At 45.1% G+C, this 15,106-nt stretch overlaps 5 protein-coding genes across 5 annotated transcripts; all 5 read right to left on the reverse strand.

Annotated features, from left to right (window-relative positions):
* Positions 1–2,495: 2,495 nt before the first annotated feature.
* On the reverse strand, positions 2,496–4,904 carry LOC306993348 (histone H2B). The gene is made up of 2 exons (XM_079603053.1): positions 3,621–4,904; positions 2,496–2,552 (listed from the first exon to the last, which is right to left on the reverse strand). The coding sequence occupies exon 1, from the start codon at positions 4,873–4,875 to the stop codon at positions 4,501–4,503; it is 375 nt and encodes a 124-aa protein (XP_079459179.1). The 5' UTR covers positions 4,876–4,904; the 3' UTR covers positions 2,496–2,552; positions 3,621–4,500.
* Positions 4,905–5,327: 423 nt separating this feature from the next.
* Positions 5,328–6,005, reverse strand: LOC306993699 (histone H4). Its single transcript, XM_079603703.1, has one exon. The coding sequence runs from the start codon at positions 5,983–5,985 to the stop codon at positions 5,674–5,676; it is 312 nt and encodes a 103-aa protein (XP_079459829.1). The 5' UTR covers positions 5,986–6,005; the 3' UTR covers positions 5,328–5,673.
* An 856-nt stretch (positions 6,006–6,861) lies between these two features.
* On the reverse strand, positions 6,862–7,483 carry LOC306993744 (histone H3.2-like). The gene has a single exon (XM_079603742.1). The coding sequence runs from the start codon at positions 7,416–7,418 to the stop codon at positions 7,008–7,010; it is 411 nt and encodes a 136-aa protein (XP_079459868.1). The 5' UTR covers positions 7,419–7,483; the 3' UTR covers positions 6,862–7,007.
* Positions 7,484–8,107: 624 nt separating this feature from the next.
* LOC306993754 (histone H2A-like) lies at positions 8,108–9,461 on the reverse strand. The gene is made up of 2 exons (XM_079603753.1): positions 8,703–9,461; positions 8,108–8,131 (listed from the first exon to the last, which is right to left on the reverse strand). The coding sequence occupies exon 1, from the start codon at positions 9,414–9,416 to the stop codon at positions 9,030–9,032; it is 387 nt and encodes a 128-aa protein (XP_079459879.1). The 5' UTR covers positions 9,417–9,461; the 3' UTR covers positions 8,108–8,131; positions 8,703–9,029.
* Positions 9,462–10,019: 558 nt separating this feature from the next.
* On the reverse strand, positions 10,020–10,787 carry LOC306993344 (histone H1-like). Its single transcript, XM_079603049.1, has one exon. It carries the CDS (start codon positions 10,753–10,755, stop codon positions 10,120–10,122), a length of 636 nt encoding a protein of 211 aa, XP_079459175.1. The 5' UTR covers positions 10,756–10,787; the 3' UTR covers positions 10,020–10,119.
* Between the last annotated feature and the right edge of the window lie 4,319 nt (positions 10,788–15,106).

Below are 15,106 nucleotides of genomic sequence, written 5' to 3' on the forward strand. Positions count from 1 at the left end.
ACCTTAAGTACATTACAGTATGCAAGATAACACTTGTACATAAGGTTTAAAATATGACTAGTAGTTTTTAGTAGCCTGATTTTTGGCTGAGCAGGGAGGCACTGAGGGTTCTGCTGGACCTGTTGAGACCCTGGTATTTCTTTTCTGGCTGGCATGTGGTACATCACACAGGGCCGTCTCCGGACTGTTTGACATGCCTCGTTCCGCTGTCCACCGCATTGAGGAGGTGGTGGCCATTCGCCACCAGGTCATTCGGTTCCCCAACACCCCAGACGACCTGGAGGCAGTTTGCAGGGCTGGCAAGACAGAGTTTTCTTGAAAGCTGTAAATCGACGGCGACCATGTCCGCATCAAGCCACCAAGCGGCCTTGATGGTCAGATCTACAGGAACAGGAAACTGTTCCCATTCATAATCCTGCAGGCTATTTGTGACCAGGAGGTCAGTGTACCCTCCTCCAGGGCACTTCATCCTAGCAGACGGAGGGTACCCATGTATCCGACACCCCCTACCCCTCATCACTCCCTACAAGAGGCCAGTACGAGGTGTGGGAGCCAAGCGCTTTAATTTCCATTATTCCAGGGTACGCTCCATTATAGAGCGTGCTTTTGGGATGATGAAGGCCAGGTTTAGGGCCATCTTCCTGAAAGCGATGGAGGTCCACCACACCTTTTTACATCACGTAAGTGAATTGATAATACATTTGAAAAATAATTAACAAAATGTTTTAGTTATTGTATCTTGATGAAGCATCCTTCGACTGTTTGGAACATCTGGAAAATCGATTGTCCAGAGAAGAAAAGGTGAACGCTACCATGAGTCCTGTGTCGTGCCAAAGTCCTTTTAGGCAAGTCGTGCCACTCGGCCGCCATCTTGGCAACGCCTCCGGGCAGCTATTTCGGACTAACAAGACCAGGCTCAAATGAATGGGCAGAGAGTCAGAACTGCACTTTCACTGGTCACCTGGACATAAAAACTGCATGTATAGAAACAGCGGTAAAATATGATAAAAATCGCTGAAAAAGTTTGATGACTTTGCCCCAAAATAAGGTTTAAAGCGCCTTTTTCCCCACTGGTTATACTTTTCCTATGCATGCGCAAGGGTTCACGACACCAACATTTTTTAGTGATTTGCTAATTTGTGCATAGTCGTGCAATAGGTATTCTGGATGTAAAATGTGCAGGGGTGGGGTTGGTGGTGTTTTATTTAAAGGGATATTTAAGTAGTCATCAAATAAAGTACCTGACTTAAACCTCTGAAAAAAATAAATCACATTCTGTGGGTTAAAATAGCTAAGGATCCTTCTGATGTATCCTTCGTTTCCCCGCATTTGGAGTCGCTTTAGAATCGCCACGCACCGATGACGCAACTGGCCTTCGAAGGATACAGCCCCTGAATTGGGACACAGCTCATGCTATCTCTAAATATTGGATTCAGTCTTTTTGCCATCATTTAAAAGTATTATTTTGGCAAAATGTATACTATTATAAAATATTCTGTCCAATTTATTACACTAGTGTTTGTCTGGAAACAGTTTTATTTTTTACAAAATGGCACAAAGTCACAATTGTAGTGTTCTGGGTCAAAAATGACCTGCCCACATACAAATGCTTGTAAACCTCTCAATATGCTATATTATTACCAAATATTTGTCAACTTGTTTTCTTTCATTCAGCACAGGTTTTGTTATGTCTTCTGACTGCTTTTAGGCCTCTTTTCCACAGATATTAATTTCATCCTATTCTGACGTGCATCAAACATCCATCTAACATTACCACACACAGTAAGTTTTAGTCCACTTATATTAACACAACCAGAGGGTTAAGTAAGTCGCTTTGGATAAAAGCGTCTGCTAAATGTCAGTACAGTTAAAAAAGCATCATGATAGCTGATCCAGTGACAAGTACAGTGACAGCTGTGCAAAATTAAAGAGTTCTTCTTATTGTCCTTCAGTCATCATCATCTGACCGGTCAGGTGGCATTAATCTTTAAGAAAATGACAATGATAAATCCAAAAATTGAGTTTTATTATTAGACTTTATTTTAAAAACACCCTTTTGGGAAGCGAATTTCACTAAAAATAATGTTTTATTAGCACAAACTATTAAAATGAATCAGGAATCGACATAAAGCGGCACTCGGTAACTCTAGCCACCGTTTTGCTGATTTTCTCAACGAGCTCCCCCTACAGCTGCGGTGCGTATATTTTTCACATCACTGTCGTAAAGTCACTTGCGGCGCGCCGGCGCCATCCTCCCCCTTTCTACCGCTGCTCATGTGCTTTTGTTATGGTCGGAGCCGGTGTGGTGAACAAATGAGTCCCAGACGCACCAACTTTATCGTGTGGAGCTATGTCTACCGAGGTGGGTAATACATCATACACAGTATCATAAAGCAGTTTCTCGCTGTTGCAAGGCTGGTTTTCCACCTGGGAACGCTGGGGGGAGCGGGGGAAGTAACCATTCTCACCAGAACAGATTATTTAACCATCCAAATGATTTCTAAACGGATTTATTAAGTTGAAAAAGTTACCAAGTGCACCTTCACCTTTAACTAGGCCCAAAAGCGAGAAGGGTATTCCTGCACAACGGGAGTGGCTGCAGTTTCAGGACCCCAGTTTTAGGACCGCAGTTTTAGGACCCTAGTTTAATGTGACAGCGCCACCTACAGAACTGGATTACCAAAAACACAAATTTAACCCCTTTCGCGGCAAAGATAAAAGATCACATTGTTGATCACAACAGATTGTTGTTCAACATTCATTACTCGTTAAAACATCACACTCTTACTTATTTTATCTGGACAAACTGAGCATCATTAAAAAGATTTAAGACTCGATAGTGTTTATGATAAAACTCAAACAGCGAACACAGAGAGATCTGGGTCTCCTCTTCCTGATTTGCGTCAGTAATGTACGCAAGTCTCATTCGCTGTACAGCTGTCAATCATCTCACGTGGTTCAACGTGACAATAATCCTGCCCTTCTGCATGACGCGGTCCTGTTATCTGTGATAACAAAGCTAAGACACATCTCTTCACCTGAAACAAGAAGCTAATAAATGCACGATTTCGAGTATATGTGGTTTGTGTGTGATTTTCGTGCAATTTTGGGTATTTTCATATGAATTAAGAATGTTTACAGTATTGCCAAGCAAGGTGTAGCCATTAGCTGCATATAAATTGCTTTATTGTACCATATTTCAACATCTTTTTATGACTTAAAACCATTTTAAACCGCGACTGGAATATGGTACAAATATCCTATCTTACTCGATGGTGGTTTAAAGTGAGCTTTAAGTAAAAGTTTAATATTAATCTTTTAAATTGTGTCGTGTAGCTTGATGCTACTTGCTCTAATCCACCTGCTGCAGGAGCTATTCTATTCCATAATCTTATTTGTTAAAATATACATATTTTTTCTAATGAGACTTAGGATCAAGGTGGATCTTGATGTACAAACTAAACCACCTGGATCCTAGAACTGCGGTCCTGAAACTGCAGCCGCCGCTATTTCATCCAGTTCGGTAGGTGGCGCTGTCACAAAAAACTAGGGTCCTAAAACTGCGGTCCTAAAACTGGGGTCCTAAAACTGCAGCCTCCGGTTGTGCAGGAATATACTACTGCCAAATGCCCGTCTACACAACAATGAACTTTGTATGACATGCTTTGTAGAAGCCTATAGTAAACTTGATTCCCATTAACATGTAGATTTCTCATGATGTAGCAAGTTATTACATAATGACCTTGATTTTATTAAGTTTTAGAGTGTTTAATTGCAGAACAGTACATGTTTACCTGGATGTTTTTTTTTTTTTTTTTTAAATAAAACAAAGAATTTAAGAGTAAATGCATTCATTCTCCCAATTCAATAACTATTACCTCATTGACCGAACCAAACAAGAATGAAAATATAAAGCTTTCTTCAACTTGTCACTTTCGCTTAATTTATTAACAAAAAAACAGCTTTGGATGAAACACGGACCAAATTACGGTTTAAAAAATTCACCAATTGACAAAGTTTTTTCTGCACTTACCATTATTTAGTTTAGAAAGTGGTATTTGCAACAGATTCTTAACCATCTGAAGTGCTTTTTTAACATGTTGGAAAGGCAGGCATGCATTTTATTTTAGCTGCATGTATGAACATTTAGTTATGTTTAGACCACTTCTATCATTGAGTGGTATCATCAGGATGTTTCAACCACTATAACAAAAAGCGTTTATCAAAAAATGGGCTCATAAGAGAAACTTCAGGTCGCTGACTCGTTATTCAGGTGAGTGAAGGAGAAAGTGAGATGAAATAGAGCTTACTAAGCACCTCTTAGCTGTTGAAACATTCCAATTAAAACCTAACAAACAAACAAAAAATAATCCACGCCACTTCGATAAAATATCAGATTTTCACTATTTAAACTAGAACAAACACCAGAAGCTCTTCAATGGAGGGAGTGGGTGGCTCTTAAAAGAGCCTTTGTGGTGGCTGAAATCTTCAGATGCCGCTTTACTTCGAGCTGGTGTATTTGGTGACGGCCTTTGTGCCCTCGGACACGGCGTGTTTGGCCAGCTCTCCGGGCAGCAGCAGACGCACGGCGGTCTGGATCTCTCTAGAGGTGATGGTGGAGCGCTTGTTGTAGTGAGCGAGACGAGACGACTCACCGGCGATGCGCTCGAAGATGTCGTTGACGAAGGAGTTCATGATGCCCATCGCCTTGGAGGAGATGCCGGTGTCAGGATGAACCTGTTTCAACACCTTGTAGACATAGATGGCGTAGCTCTCCTTCCTGGACTTTCTGCGCTTCTTTCCTCCCTTGCCGGCGGTCTTGGTGACGGCCTTCTTGGATCCCTTCTTAGGCGCGGACTTTGCTGGTTCAGGCATGATGATGCGAGATCAGACAACTGACGAATCGATGTAAACGCCAGCGCGATACAGAGCAATTTATTCGCTCCTTATGCTAATTTTCAAAGAGATTCGAGACTTTGCTGATTGCCTGTTTCCATAGGCCGAACCCATAAACTCGTATTTTATTGGATAACTCAAAGAATCACGAGAGGAACAAGTGCCAATCACGAGCGGTTAAATGATAGCCCCTCCCACAAATGTTTGAGTGACAGCCCACAGGACAGTTTCCTTTGTTCATTTCCCGCTATTTATTTTGGGTTTATTACATTTGGAAGAAAAAGACAAACATTATGCATGATCGTGTAGTCTGAAAAAAAACATTTTTGAGGGGAATTAATAATAGCAGCGATAAGATCTCTTTAAAAATGTTTTTTTTTGTTATACCAGAAAGTCTCTCAAAGCCCCCTTTCCGCTGTGTGACGTCACTTTTATTTTAACCATTTTAACTTTTTTGTTTCCATGAAACACTTTAAATCCCAATAGGATAGATTAATCCATATGAAAAGTGCTTCTTGAAGAAATGTGAATAGAATTTTTGTTTTTGTGACATTAATGCAATATATACGGTTAAAATATTTTAAAGAACCTTATATTCAGTGGAGAAAAGAAAATCTTTGCAAAATTATTATTCTGTGATTTATTCAGAATTGTATCGTTTACTTTTAAGAAAACCATGAGTCACTGACATTAACGTGGCAAAACTCTTTGTGTGACAGTGTGTGTGGCTCTTAAAAGAGCCGTTGGGTTGGTTCAGTTTCTCCTGGTCTCAGGCGTTTATCCCCCGAAGCCGTACAGGGTGCGTCCCTGTCTCTTCAGCGCGTACACAACATCCATGGCGGTGACGGTCTTTCTCTTGGCGTGCTCGGTGTAGGTGACGGCATCGCGGATCACGTTCTCCAGAAACACCTTCAACACTCCGCGGGTCTCCTCGTAGATCAGACCGGAGATGCGCTTGACGCCGCCGCGGCGAGCCAGACGACGAATTGCGGGTTTGGTGATTCCCTGGATGTTATCGCGCAAAACTTTGCGGTGACGCTTAGCGCCTCCTTTGCCGAGTCCTTTACCGCCTTTGCCTCTTCCAGACATGTTTCACAGACACGAATCACACGATCAGAGCAAATGTACAGTCAACGTTGCAAGGACGCCTTTTATATTTACTTACAGGACCTGATGGAAACCAACATCGCGTCACAAAGCGCAAAACGCCCCTCCCCTCAATATAGTTCCAGCACAAAACATTGTGATTTAACCCAAACCTTAATTTAACGAGGCCTGTCCGACTTCTTTCATGTTTTATAAGATTTATTTAATTTGATGAAAATGATAATATCATCGTATTGAGATACTGAGTGGTAATAAAAATGTGCTAGTCTAGAAGAGAAATACTGTATAGTATCTATTTTTTAAATAGACAAATTCGGATATATTTGCAGAATATAAGTGATTTCAGGCCTCAGTAGTTTATACTGTATGTCTCTACCTTTAGCTGAACTTGCACCTGTATAATAATCTCTTCTTTGGCATTCGATTTGCGATAAAAGTTTAAAAACAGACCATGCCACTATTATGGAGTAGCTGGGAGAAAAGAGTTGGAAAAAACTACCACTGTTTGGGAAGACTGTTTGAAGATGAAAAGCAGCTTTACCCGAAATAAGAAGTTACATTTCTAGCTCTGTTGAAACCATCCACAACAACATTGGCATCTTAGAGCGCAGTTTACATGTCAATCAAATTGTGCATTATAGTTTTGTCTATTTCAATAAAAGGTATTTAATATATAATTTGCCCTAAAGGCCATTGTGTAATCATGAAATGACAAGATCTGAGAAAAAAAAAAAAAAAAACATTATGCAAGCAGTAAGATACATATGCTTTTATTATGTACAAATACTTATTCCCTCATGTCTGGTATTTTATAATCAGGGTTAGGTTTATATTTAATTCTGATAGTGATGATAACTGATGAGTTAGAGAAAGGTGTCCCAGTGTTAATGTGATGTATGAACGCAACTTTCTACTCATATTGAGTTTTAACTGGAAATGATCTCGTTCAGTGCAGTTTTGGTGGCTCTTAAAAGAGCCGTTTGTGGGTTGACGCAGACGCGGGTTTAAGCGCGCTCTCCGCGGATGCGGCGGGCCAGCTGGATATCTTTGGGCATGATGGTGACCCTCTTGGCGTGGATGGCGCACAGGTTGGTGTCCTCGAACAGACCGACCAAATAAGCCTCGCTGGACTCCTGCAGGGCCATGACAGCGGAGCTCTGGAAGCGCAGGTCCGTCTTGAAGTCCTGGGCGATTTCTCTCACCAGCCGCTGGAAGGGCAGTTTGCGGATCAGCAGCTCGGTGGACTTCTGATAGCGGCGGATCTCCCGCAGAGCCACGGTCCCGGGCCGGTAACGGTGAGGCTTCTTGACGCCGCCGGTGGCCGGAGCGCTCTTACGGGCGGCTTTAGTAGCGAGCTGCTTCCTCGGGGCTTTACCACCGGTGGATTTACGAGCGGTCTGCTTGGTTCTTGCCATTGCTGCGGAGTTCTTCTCTGTCCTGCTTGTGCTGGAAATGCTGCATGTGTGTTACACACCCGCTTTTAAAGCATTGTACCGCCACGAGCTCATAGTCTCACGAGGATGCAGGCCTTGTGATTGGCTAATACGTGACGTCTGCGCATGAGTGCCAGCCAATGACTGCGCGTTTCCTCTTTTTCAAACAAGTGAAAGGTTTCCCGCTCGAGCTACTTTGTTCTGTTGAATACTTTTATACATCAAACAGTGTATAATGACACCTCCCTGGTCTTTATATCACAATGTTGTATTAATTTGTTCTGAAATACTCGCCTTAATTCCCAGTGGTTGTGCAGATCTGGAGCGAGACACACTTGGGTTTCCAACAGTCCCGTAAAATAGGGGATCGTTTCGTAGATCAGCCCTGCTACCAAAGGGCAAAACACCCAATTTGACCAATTTCTTTTACCATGAACCCGAGATGTATATTGCTTTTTATTTTGGATAATTTATTAAAATATTCAAAACATTATCAGAGCTTGATAGACCGACTATATTGTAATATCTAGGGAGATGAGTTTGGTGACAAACAGGAGACCATCATGTGCTTATAACGAACACGCACACCTACGAGTGTAACGTTACCAGAGATCGTCGATGATGCGGAGTAATCATATTTTACTGGTTTGATGGGTCATTTCACCCCCTCAACCAAACGCCTTTATTTGTATTTACTAGTGATGGGTCGTTCGCGAATGAGCCGGATCTAAGAGCCGGCTCTTTTAGGTGAACGACGGGAGCTGGCTCGCATATCTGAAGAGCCGACTCTATTTAAAAATATATAGCCTATAGAAATTAAATCATTATGTAATAAAGAAATAATTAATTATTTTAATTTTATTTAAAAAAATTGACTAATTCAAAGAAACACAATTATAATAATTGTCAACCAATTATACTGCATGAGGGAGGGCCGAGCACGCACGCACGCACACACACACACTATATGCGGATAAACCGCTGATCGGGCGGATGGCGTGACAATTTTTTTTTTTTTTTTTTTTTTTTTAAATTGTCGGAAAACTTTGCACATTAATTAGATGTGCAAGGCAAGCAGGCAATTTTTCGGGTTGTTATGGACAATAAAAAATGTGAATATTCACGTTGCACTGTTGCGCGGTGGACTTTCAGGGAGTTAAAACGTTTATTTTTTAAAGAGCCGTTTGTGAGTCAAAAGAGCCGGCTCATTTCAGTGAGCTGAGTCAAATGAGCTGGCTCACGAAAAAGAGCCGGATTGCCCATCACTAGTATTTACCAGGACAGTGCATATTAACACTATTACATTAGCCAAGATCTAGTTTTCATCTGTTGGCCAGTTGTATAGTGGCACCCAAAGGAAAGCATAACTTCTTATAAACAATGGACAATTTAAAAAAGTATAACTGTAGTAGTACAGCTGTGTTTGTCCGCTACAGCAGACAATGTGAAAGTTTTAAATCTATGTATAATGAAAACAATCAAAACGCAGTTATGGGGTTTATAAATATTAAAAAGTAAATCAACTCTTTATCAGATGAAATGGGTGGCTCTTAAAAGAGCCTTTTGGTCTAAATAAAACAGATTTGAATACATTTATTTAGATTTGGAGGGTTTCTCGGTCTTCTTGGGGAGCAGCACGGCCTGGATGTTTGGCAGCACGCCGCCTTGAGCGATGGTCACTCGGCCAAGTAGTTTGTTGAGCTCCTCGTCGTTGCGCACCGCCAGCTGCAGGTGACGGGGGATGATGCGGGTCTTCTTGTTGTCCCGAGCGGCGTTTCCAGCCAGCTCCAGGATCTCAGCGGTCAGATACTCGAGCACTGCCGCCAAATAAACTGGAGCTCCGGCTCCGACGCGCTCGCCGTAGTTTCCTTTGCGGAGAAGCCTGTGAACACGGCCGACGGGGAACTGCAGTCCCGCCCTGGAGGAGCGAGTCTTGGCCTTCGCTCTGGCTTTACCACCGGTTTTGCCTCTTCCGCTCATCTTCTAAATTAGTTACGACTAACTTCACAGTGAAGCGATAACAATAGATTGTGATACACTAGTCTACACGTACAGGCTTTAAAGGAGAGTGCCAGTCGCTGATTGGTTCAAAGTCTGTAAAGATTTAAACCAATCACTGAACTTCTATCCAAAGTCCAACCCCCCATTTGTGATTGTGACTAAATAAGACAAGAGATTAAACCATTGAAATGTTTGTTGTTTAAATAAGTACAAACATGGATATTGTACATTGTTCCTACCAAAAGCGCTGCACCTTTTCACACACAATATATGCTGTGCACATTGACCACCTGATACTGGACAGTATTATGTTCCTATTGCAATATTGGAGCTTTATCACTGACCATTGTTGGATTGTTTGTATTGTATTATCACAATTCCCCAGCATAGTGCTGTGTATATTCTGTCAAAGCACCGTGTTGTACAACATGCCATTTCTGATCACTGTCTGAACCCGTTTTTATGGCTTTTTTATGTATAAATAATGGTTTACTCAAGTTTTTTTTTTTTTTTTACTGGCTATTCTGGTTTATTCAGAATGAATGAGTCTAAAAGGTTTTAATTCACATCTCTATTATCTACTTTCGAAATTAACAGAAATCATTAATATAAAAGAGTGCTGCTCTTATTCAGAATAAGTGGGTGGCTCTTAAAAGAGCCGTTGAGGAACAAACAGTGAACTTTACTTCTTTTTGGGCGCTGCCTTTTTAGGCTTGGCGGCTTTAGGTTTTGCCACCTTAGGTTTAGCCGTCTTTGCCTTTTTGGGACTCTTGGCGGCTTTCTTAACGGCTGCTGGTTTCTGTGCCTTCTTGGGACTCTTCGTCACCTTCTTAGCGGCCGTGGCGGCGGGTTTCTTGGCCTTCTTGGGCGATTTCTTGGCGGCGGGCTTCTTGGGCGATTTCTTGGCGGCGGGCTTCTTTGCCGCAGCGCTCTTGGGCTTCTTGGCAGCAGCGGGTTTCTTGACCGCGGGCTTCTTTGCTTTAGGAGCCGCTTTCTTCTTGGTCTCGGCTTGCTGCTTGTTGAGCTTGAATGAACCTGAGGCGCCGGTCCCTTTGACCTGCACCAGGGCGCCTTTGGTCACCAGGCTCTTGATGGCGATTTTGACGCGGGAGTTGTTCTTCTCCACGTCGTAGCCGCCGGCAACGAGCGCTTTCTTCAGCGCGGCGAGGGACACTCCGCTCCTCTCCTTGGATGCGGACACAGCTTTAACGATGAGCTCGCCGACCCCCGGTCCTGCTTTCTTGGCTTTGGCAGCGGACTTCTTCTTGGGCGCTTTGGCCGGGGCGGCAGCAGCGGGTGCGGGTGCGGTTTCTGCCATTTCTCTTTGATCGGATCTGTAGTCTTTCAAACGCTGGCTCTGGTTTCAGCAATGACTGGCGCTCGCGCTGCGCTGCGCTCTTAAATAACACATGAGAACCTTATAGACTCAGCCTGTCCGCTCGGCGTCTGTGCGCGTCCACGAACCCCTTATGCGTGTGTTTTCTTCTCTTACATTTGAGGCAAAACTGGAACGGTAAAATAGTTTAGCACAGTCAAAACAAAGTGAACACCAAGCAGAGGTTCTGAGCTTTCATTTGAGACTAATATACGCGAAGAGGAAATGTTTATTTTGCCTTCATCAGATCAAATCCAAGGCGAGCATCAGCCACGGGGAACAGCCGCGTGTACATTTTATAAATAGTTTAAGTGGAAATGTTGATAAATGTCTGAACGCGTCTTCTTTATGTGCAGCAAACAGTCTGAAGATACTTTAATGAAATCGGCATCAGTGAGGGGCGTCAGGAGGCTTTCATACAGATGTTATTTTGGGCAGCTTGAAGCACACGATCATCCGGAGACTCGAGTCTCTCATGTCCGGCCAGCAGATGATCTGTCGATATAATAATAATAACACAACTCACAATATTACATATACGCCTGATCACACAAGTGTTCATGTTTTAACTTGTTAAACACGTTTCCATGCTGATGCACATATCACGTAAATAAAATGAATGAGGATTGTGTAAAGGCTCATGAACGACTTGTTCATTTACAGCAAGGCATAGCAAATTACTTAAAAACAACCTCTTTTTCTCAATTATTTCCTCCTTGTTATATAGCTTGTACTTTTCTGGACATTGTTTGAAACTTTGCAGTGCTACTTGCAGGCATTTCTTATGTCATTGCCTCCTTAAGATTGTATTCCTAATCTGTGTCTCCTCAAGTGTCTTTGGATAAAAGTGTCTGCTAAATGAATACATGTTCATATTAAAGCACATGTGATTTGATTAAACCACTATTAAATGCTTTTTCAAGAAGAATAAGTCTGTATTGTCATTGTCACAGGTACAACGAAATGTAAAATGCTCTCCAGTTAGTACAACATCTATAAAAATATAATTGAAGTGCTAATTCTAATATGAACTTATAACAGCATACATAATTACAGTCATACACACTCAAAACATTATGAACACAGTCATTGCACACAAAAAAACAGTGTGAACATACATCTAGAGACATGCATATGTCAGTCATTGCATTGATCTATTTCACACATTGCACATTATTTATTTTATTTTTATTTTTTGCAGCATTGAGGGTGGTTATTGCTGTAGGATAAAAAACGGTTTGAGTCTATTTGTCCTTGTGTTAATTGATCTGTACAGTCTGCCTGAAGGCAGCAGTTCAAACAGTGAGTGACCGGGATGGTATACGTCCTTTATGGTGTTCTGTGCTTTTTTGAGACAACGGGAACTGTGTAGTTCTTCCAGTGTGGGGAGAGGGCAGCCGACGACCTTTTGGCCGGTGTTGATGACTCTCTGGAGCGCACATGCAGTATGTTAGTACTATGCTCTCAATGGAGGCACGGTAAAAGGACACCAGCAGTCTTTGTGTGATGTTATTCCTTCTGAGTATTCTCAGGAAGTATAGTCTTTTCTGGGTCTTTTTCAGTAGCTCAAAGGAGTTCACGCTCCAGGATAGGCTCTCCTCAATGTGGACTCCCAGGAAGCGGAAGTCTGCCACCCTCTCCACACAGTCCCCGCTGATGATTAATGGTGGGATCACTGTTTTCTTTCTCCTGTAGTCTATGATGAGTTCTTTGGTCTTTGAGGTGTTGAGGAGCAGGTTGTGGGCCCTGCACCATGTTGATAGCCAGTCGTGTGTGACGTAGAGGGAGTAGAGCAAGGGACTGAGCACACAGCCCTGGGGAGGGCCGTTGATGTGTAGTGGCCCACTCTAACCCTCTGTCTGCGGTCAGAGAGGAAGCTATTGATCCACATGCAGGTGGTGTGTGGAAGGTCCCAGGCCCCAGGTCTCCAGTTTGACCACTAGCTTGTGAGGGAGAATGGTGTTAAATGCAGAGCTATAGTCCATAAAGAGCATCCGCTCATATAGCTCCCCTGCTGCTCCAGATGTGAAAGTGCAGTATGGAGTGCTATGGCTATGGGGTCCTCTGTGGAACGGTTCGCTCTGTAAGCAAATTGGTGGGGGTCAAGGCTGCAGGGCAGGACTGCTGTGATGTGACTACGGACCAGTTTCTCAAAGCACTTCATCACCACTGGGGTGAGTGCCACTGGACGGTAGCGATATGATATGAGGCTAGAGATATGAGTTCTCTTACGTAGAGTTCTCTCCTACTGCGTCGAATCGACGCTGCGGGAAAGATATTTCTTTGTCGAGATTGAAGCCCAAAAATTAATCCTTAATTTTGTAATATGTAAAACGCTTTTCTGTAGCATACAACCCTAGGCGGAGCAATACAGCTCGCCCATTGGCTGCTCCGCCAGAAAAGCACAGCCTATGCGAGGCCAGTGACGCTGACCAATGAGGGCGCTTCGCGCCCTTCTGCGTCATCTCCCGCCGAAACAGGCGTGGCCTAGGTCTATAAATACCAAGCATAGCTGCTTCCACTCCGATTTTCTTTACTTCACGAAGCTACACGCATCGTTGGACCGGATTCGAGCCACCACAGCCGTCTGACACAGCACCTCAGCAGGACGAGCCCTTACCTGAAGCCGCTGGTCATCGCCGCCTTCAGCCGCCGTTCCCTGCTGCGCTTCTCCGGCGTGGAATATCCTTTCAGTCTTTGTGTGTGTTTTGTGTGTGTGTTCGCCTACTGCGTCACACATTTTTTCCTCACAAAAGAGCACGAGTGTCTTTTTAAAGATGTCTCGCGTTTCCTGCGGCTCCTGCCGAGCCGCGCTCATCGACGGGGACCACCACGAACTACGTGTTTCCTGCTTGGGCGAGGAACATGCAGCTATCGCTCTCGGTGATGGCGGCTGCCATCACTGCGACATGATGCCAATCGCGACTCTGCGGACTCGCCTGGCATCTTTCGCTGAAGCTGCTCAACCGCCCCCTGTAGCGCCGCGCCGTAAGAAGCGCCGCGCTCAGCGGGTCCCGGAACCTCCCTCCACGAGGAGCTCGCCGCCGCCGCCGCCGCTAGCTCCTCTCAACGTTTCGCTCGAGTCGCTCACCGACGGACAACAGCCGCAGCACGCCGCTTTGTCCGTTATGGAGGACGACCAGCAAGCTGTATCTGAGGGGGATGACGACTGCTGTTCGCTTCTCGCTTCGGAGAGCGAGGGATGGGCGAGCTCTGTGGATCTCCCCTCCCCCGCCGTTCCGGAACGTCGAGGAGGGAAGATCAGCATCGAGACAGAGCTGATGCGTCTGCTCACACAGGCCGTGTCGAGCCTCGGCCTCGAGTGGTCGACGCCCGAACAACCTGCACTCAACCGGCTGGATGGCCGCTTCCTCGCTGGAGACCGCGCTGCGCCCCCCTCCAGACACGCACCATTTCTTCCTGAGCTTCACGAAGAGGTAGCGAAATCGTGGAAGGCGCCTTTTTCAGCCAGAGTGCGTACTTCTGCCTCGCCAGCATTCTCCGTAGTGGACGGTGCTCGAGACAGAGGCTACCACGCTCTCCCTCCGGTCGAGGAGGCCGTAGCGACTCACCTTTGCCCACCCTCTGCTGGACGGCGGGCTAAGGGAGTCCTACCATCGAAAGCTTGCCGCACATCGTCAGCTCTGAACGGCCGCGTGTATTCCGCCGCCGGACAAGCTGCATCGGCGCTGCACACCATGGCGGTGCTCCAAATCCACCAGGCTAACCTCCTCTGCAAGCTAGACGAGGAAGGCCCGGGCGCGATCAGTGTTCCGGACTTACGTAGCGCCACAGACCTAGCTCTTCGCGCTACAAAGTCCGCCGCACACGCCATCGGCAGGATTATGGCCTCAGCTACTGTTTCCGAGAGACATTTGTGGCTGACTCTCTCTGAAATGGCGGAGTCGGAGCGCTCTGCGTTCCTCGACGCTCCCATTTCAACGACGGGCCTCTTCGGATCCTCCGTGAAGGACTTCGCGGACCGATTCGCCGAGGTACAGAAAACTTCGCAGGCCATGAGACATTTTCTGCCAAAGCGCTCCAGTTCCGTAACAGGCCGCCCTAAACAGCCGCCTGCCCGAACTCAGCAGCGCCCCGCACCGGCCCAGCAGCAACAGGCCCGAGAGAGACCACGGTCTCGCTCCGCCGGACGCCGCCCGCCACCGCGTGGTCCTCGGCCCAAGATTTCACTCAAGCCCGAGGCCTCGGCGCCATCCTAGCCCTGCTAGGAAAAAGACGGTGTTCGGGTCCCGCTGCGGCCGGACTTCCACCAAAGATTTTCGCTTGTACAGCC

The sequence above is a fragment of the Phoxinus phoxinus genome (genome assembly GCF_949152265.1).
Source record: "Phoxinus phoxinus genome assembly, chromosome: 25".
In the NCBI taxonomy this organism is placed as follows: domain Eukaryota; kingdom Metazoa; phylum Chordata; class Actinopteri; order Cypriniformes; family Leuciscidae; genus Phoxinus; species Phoxinus phoxinus.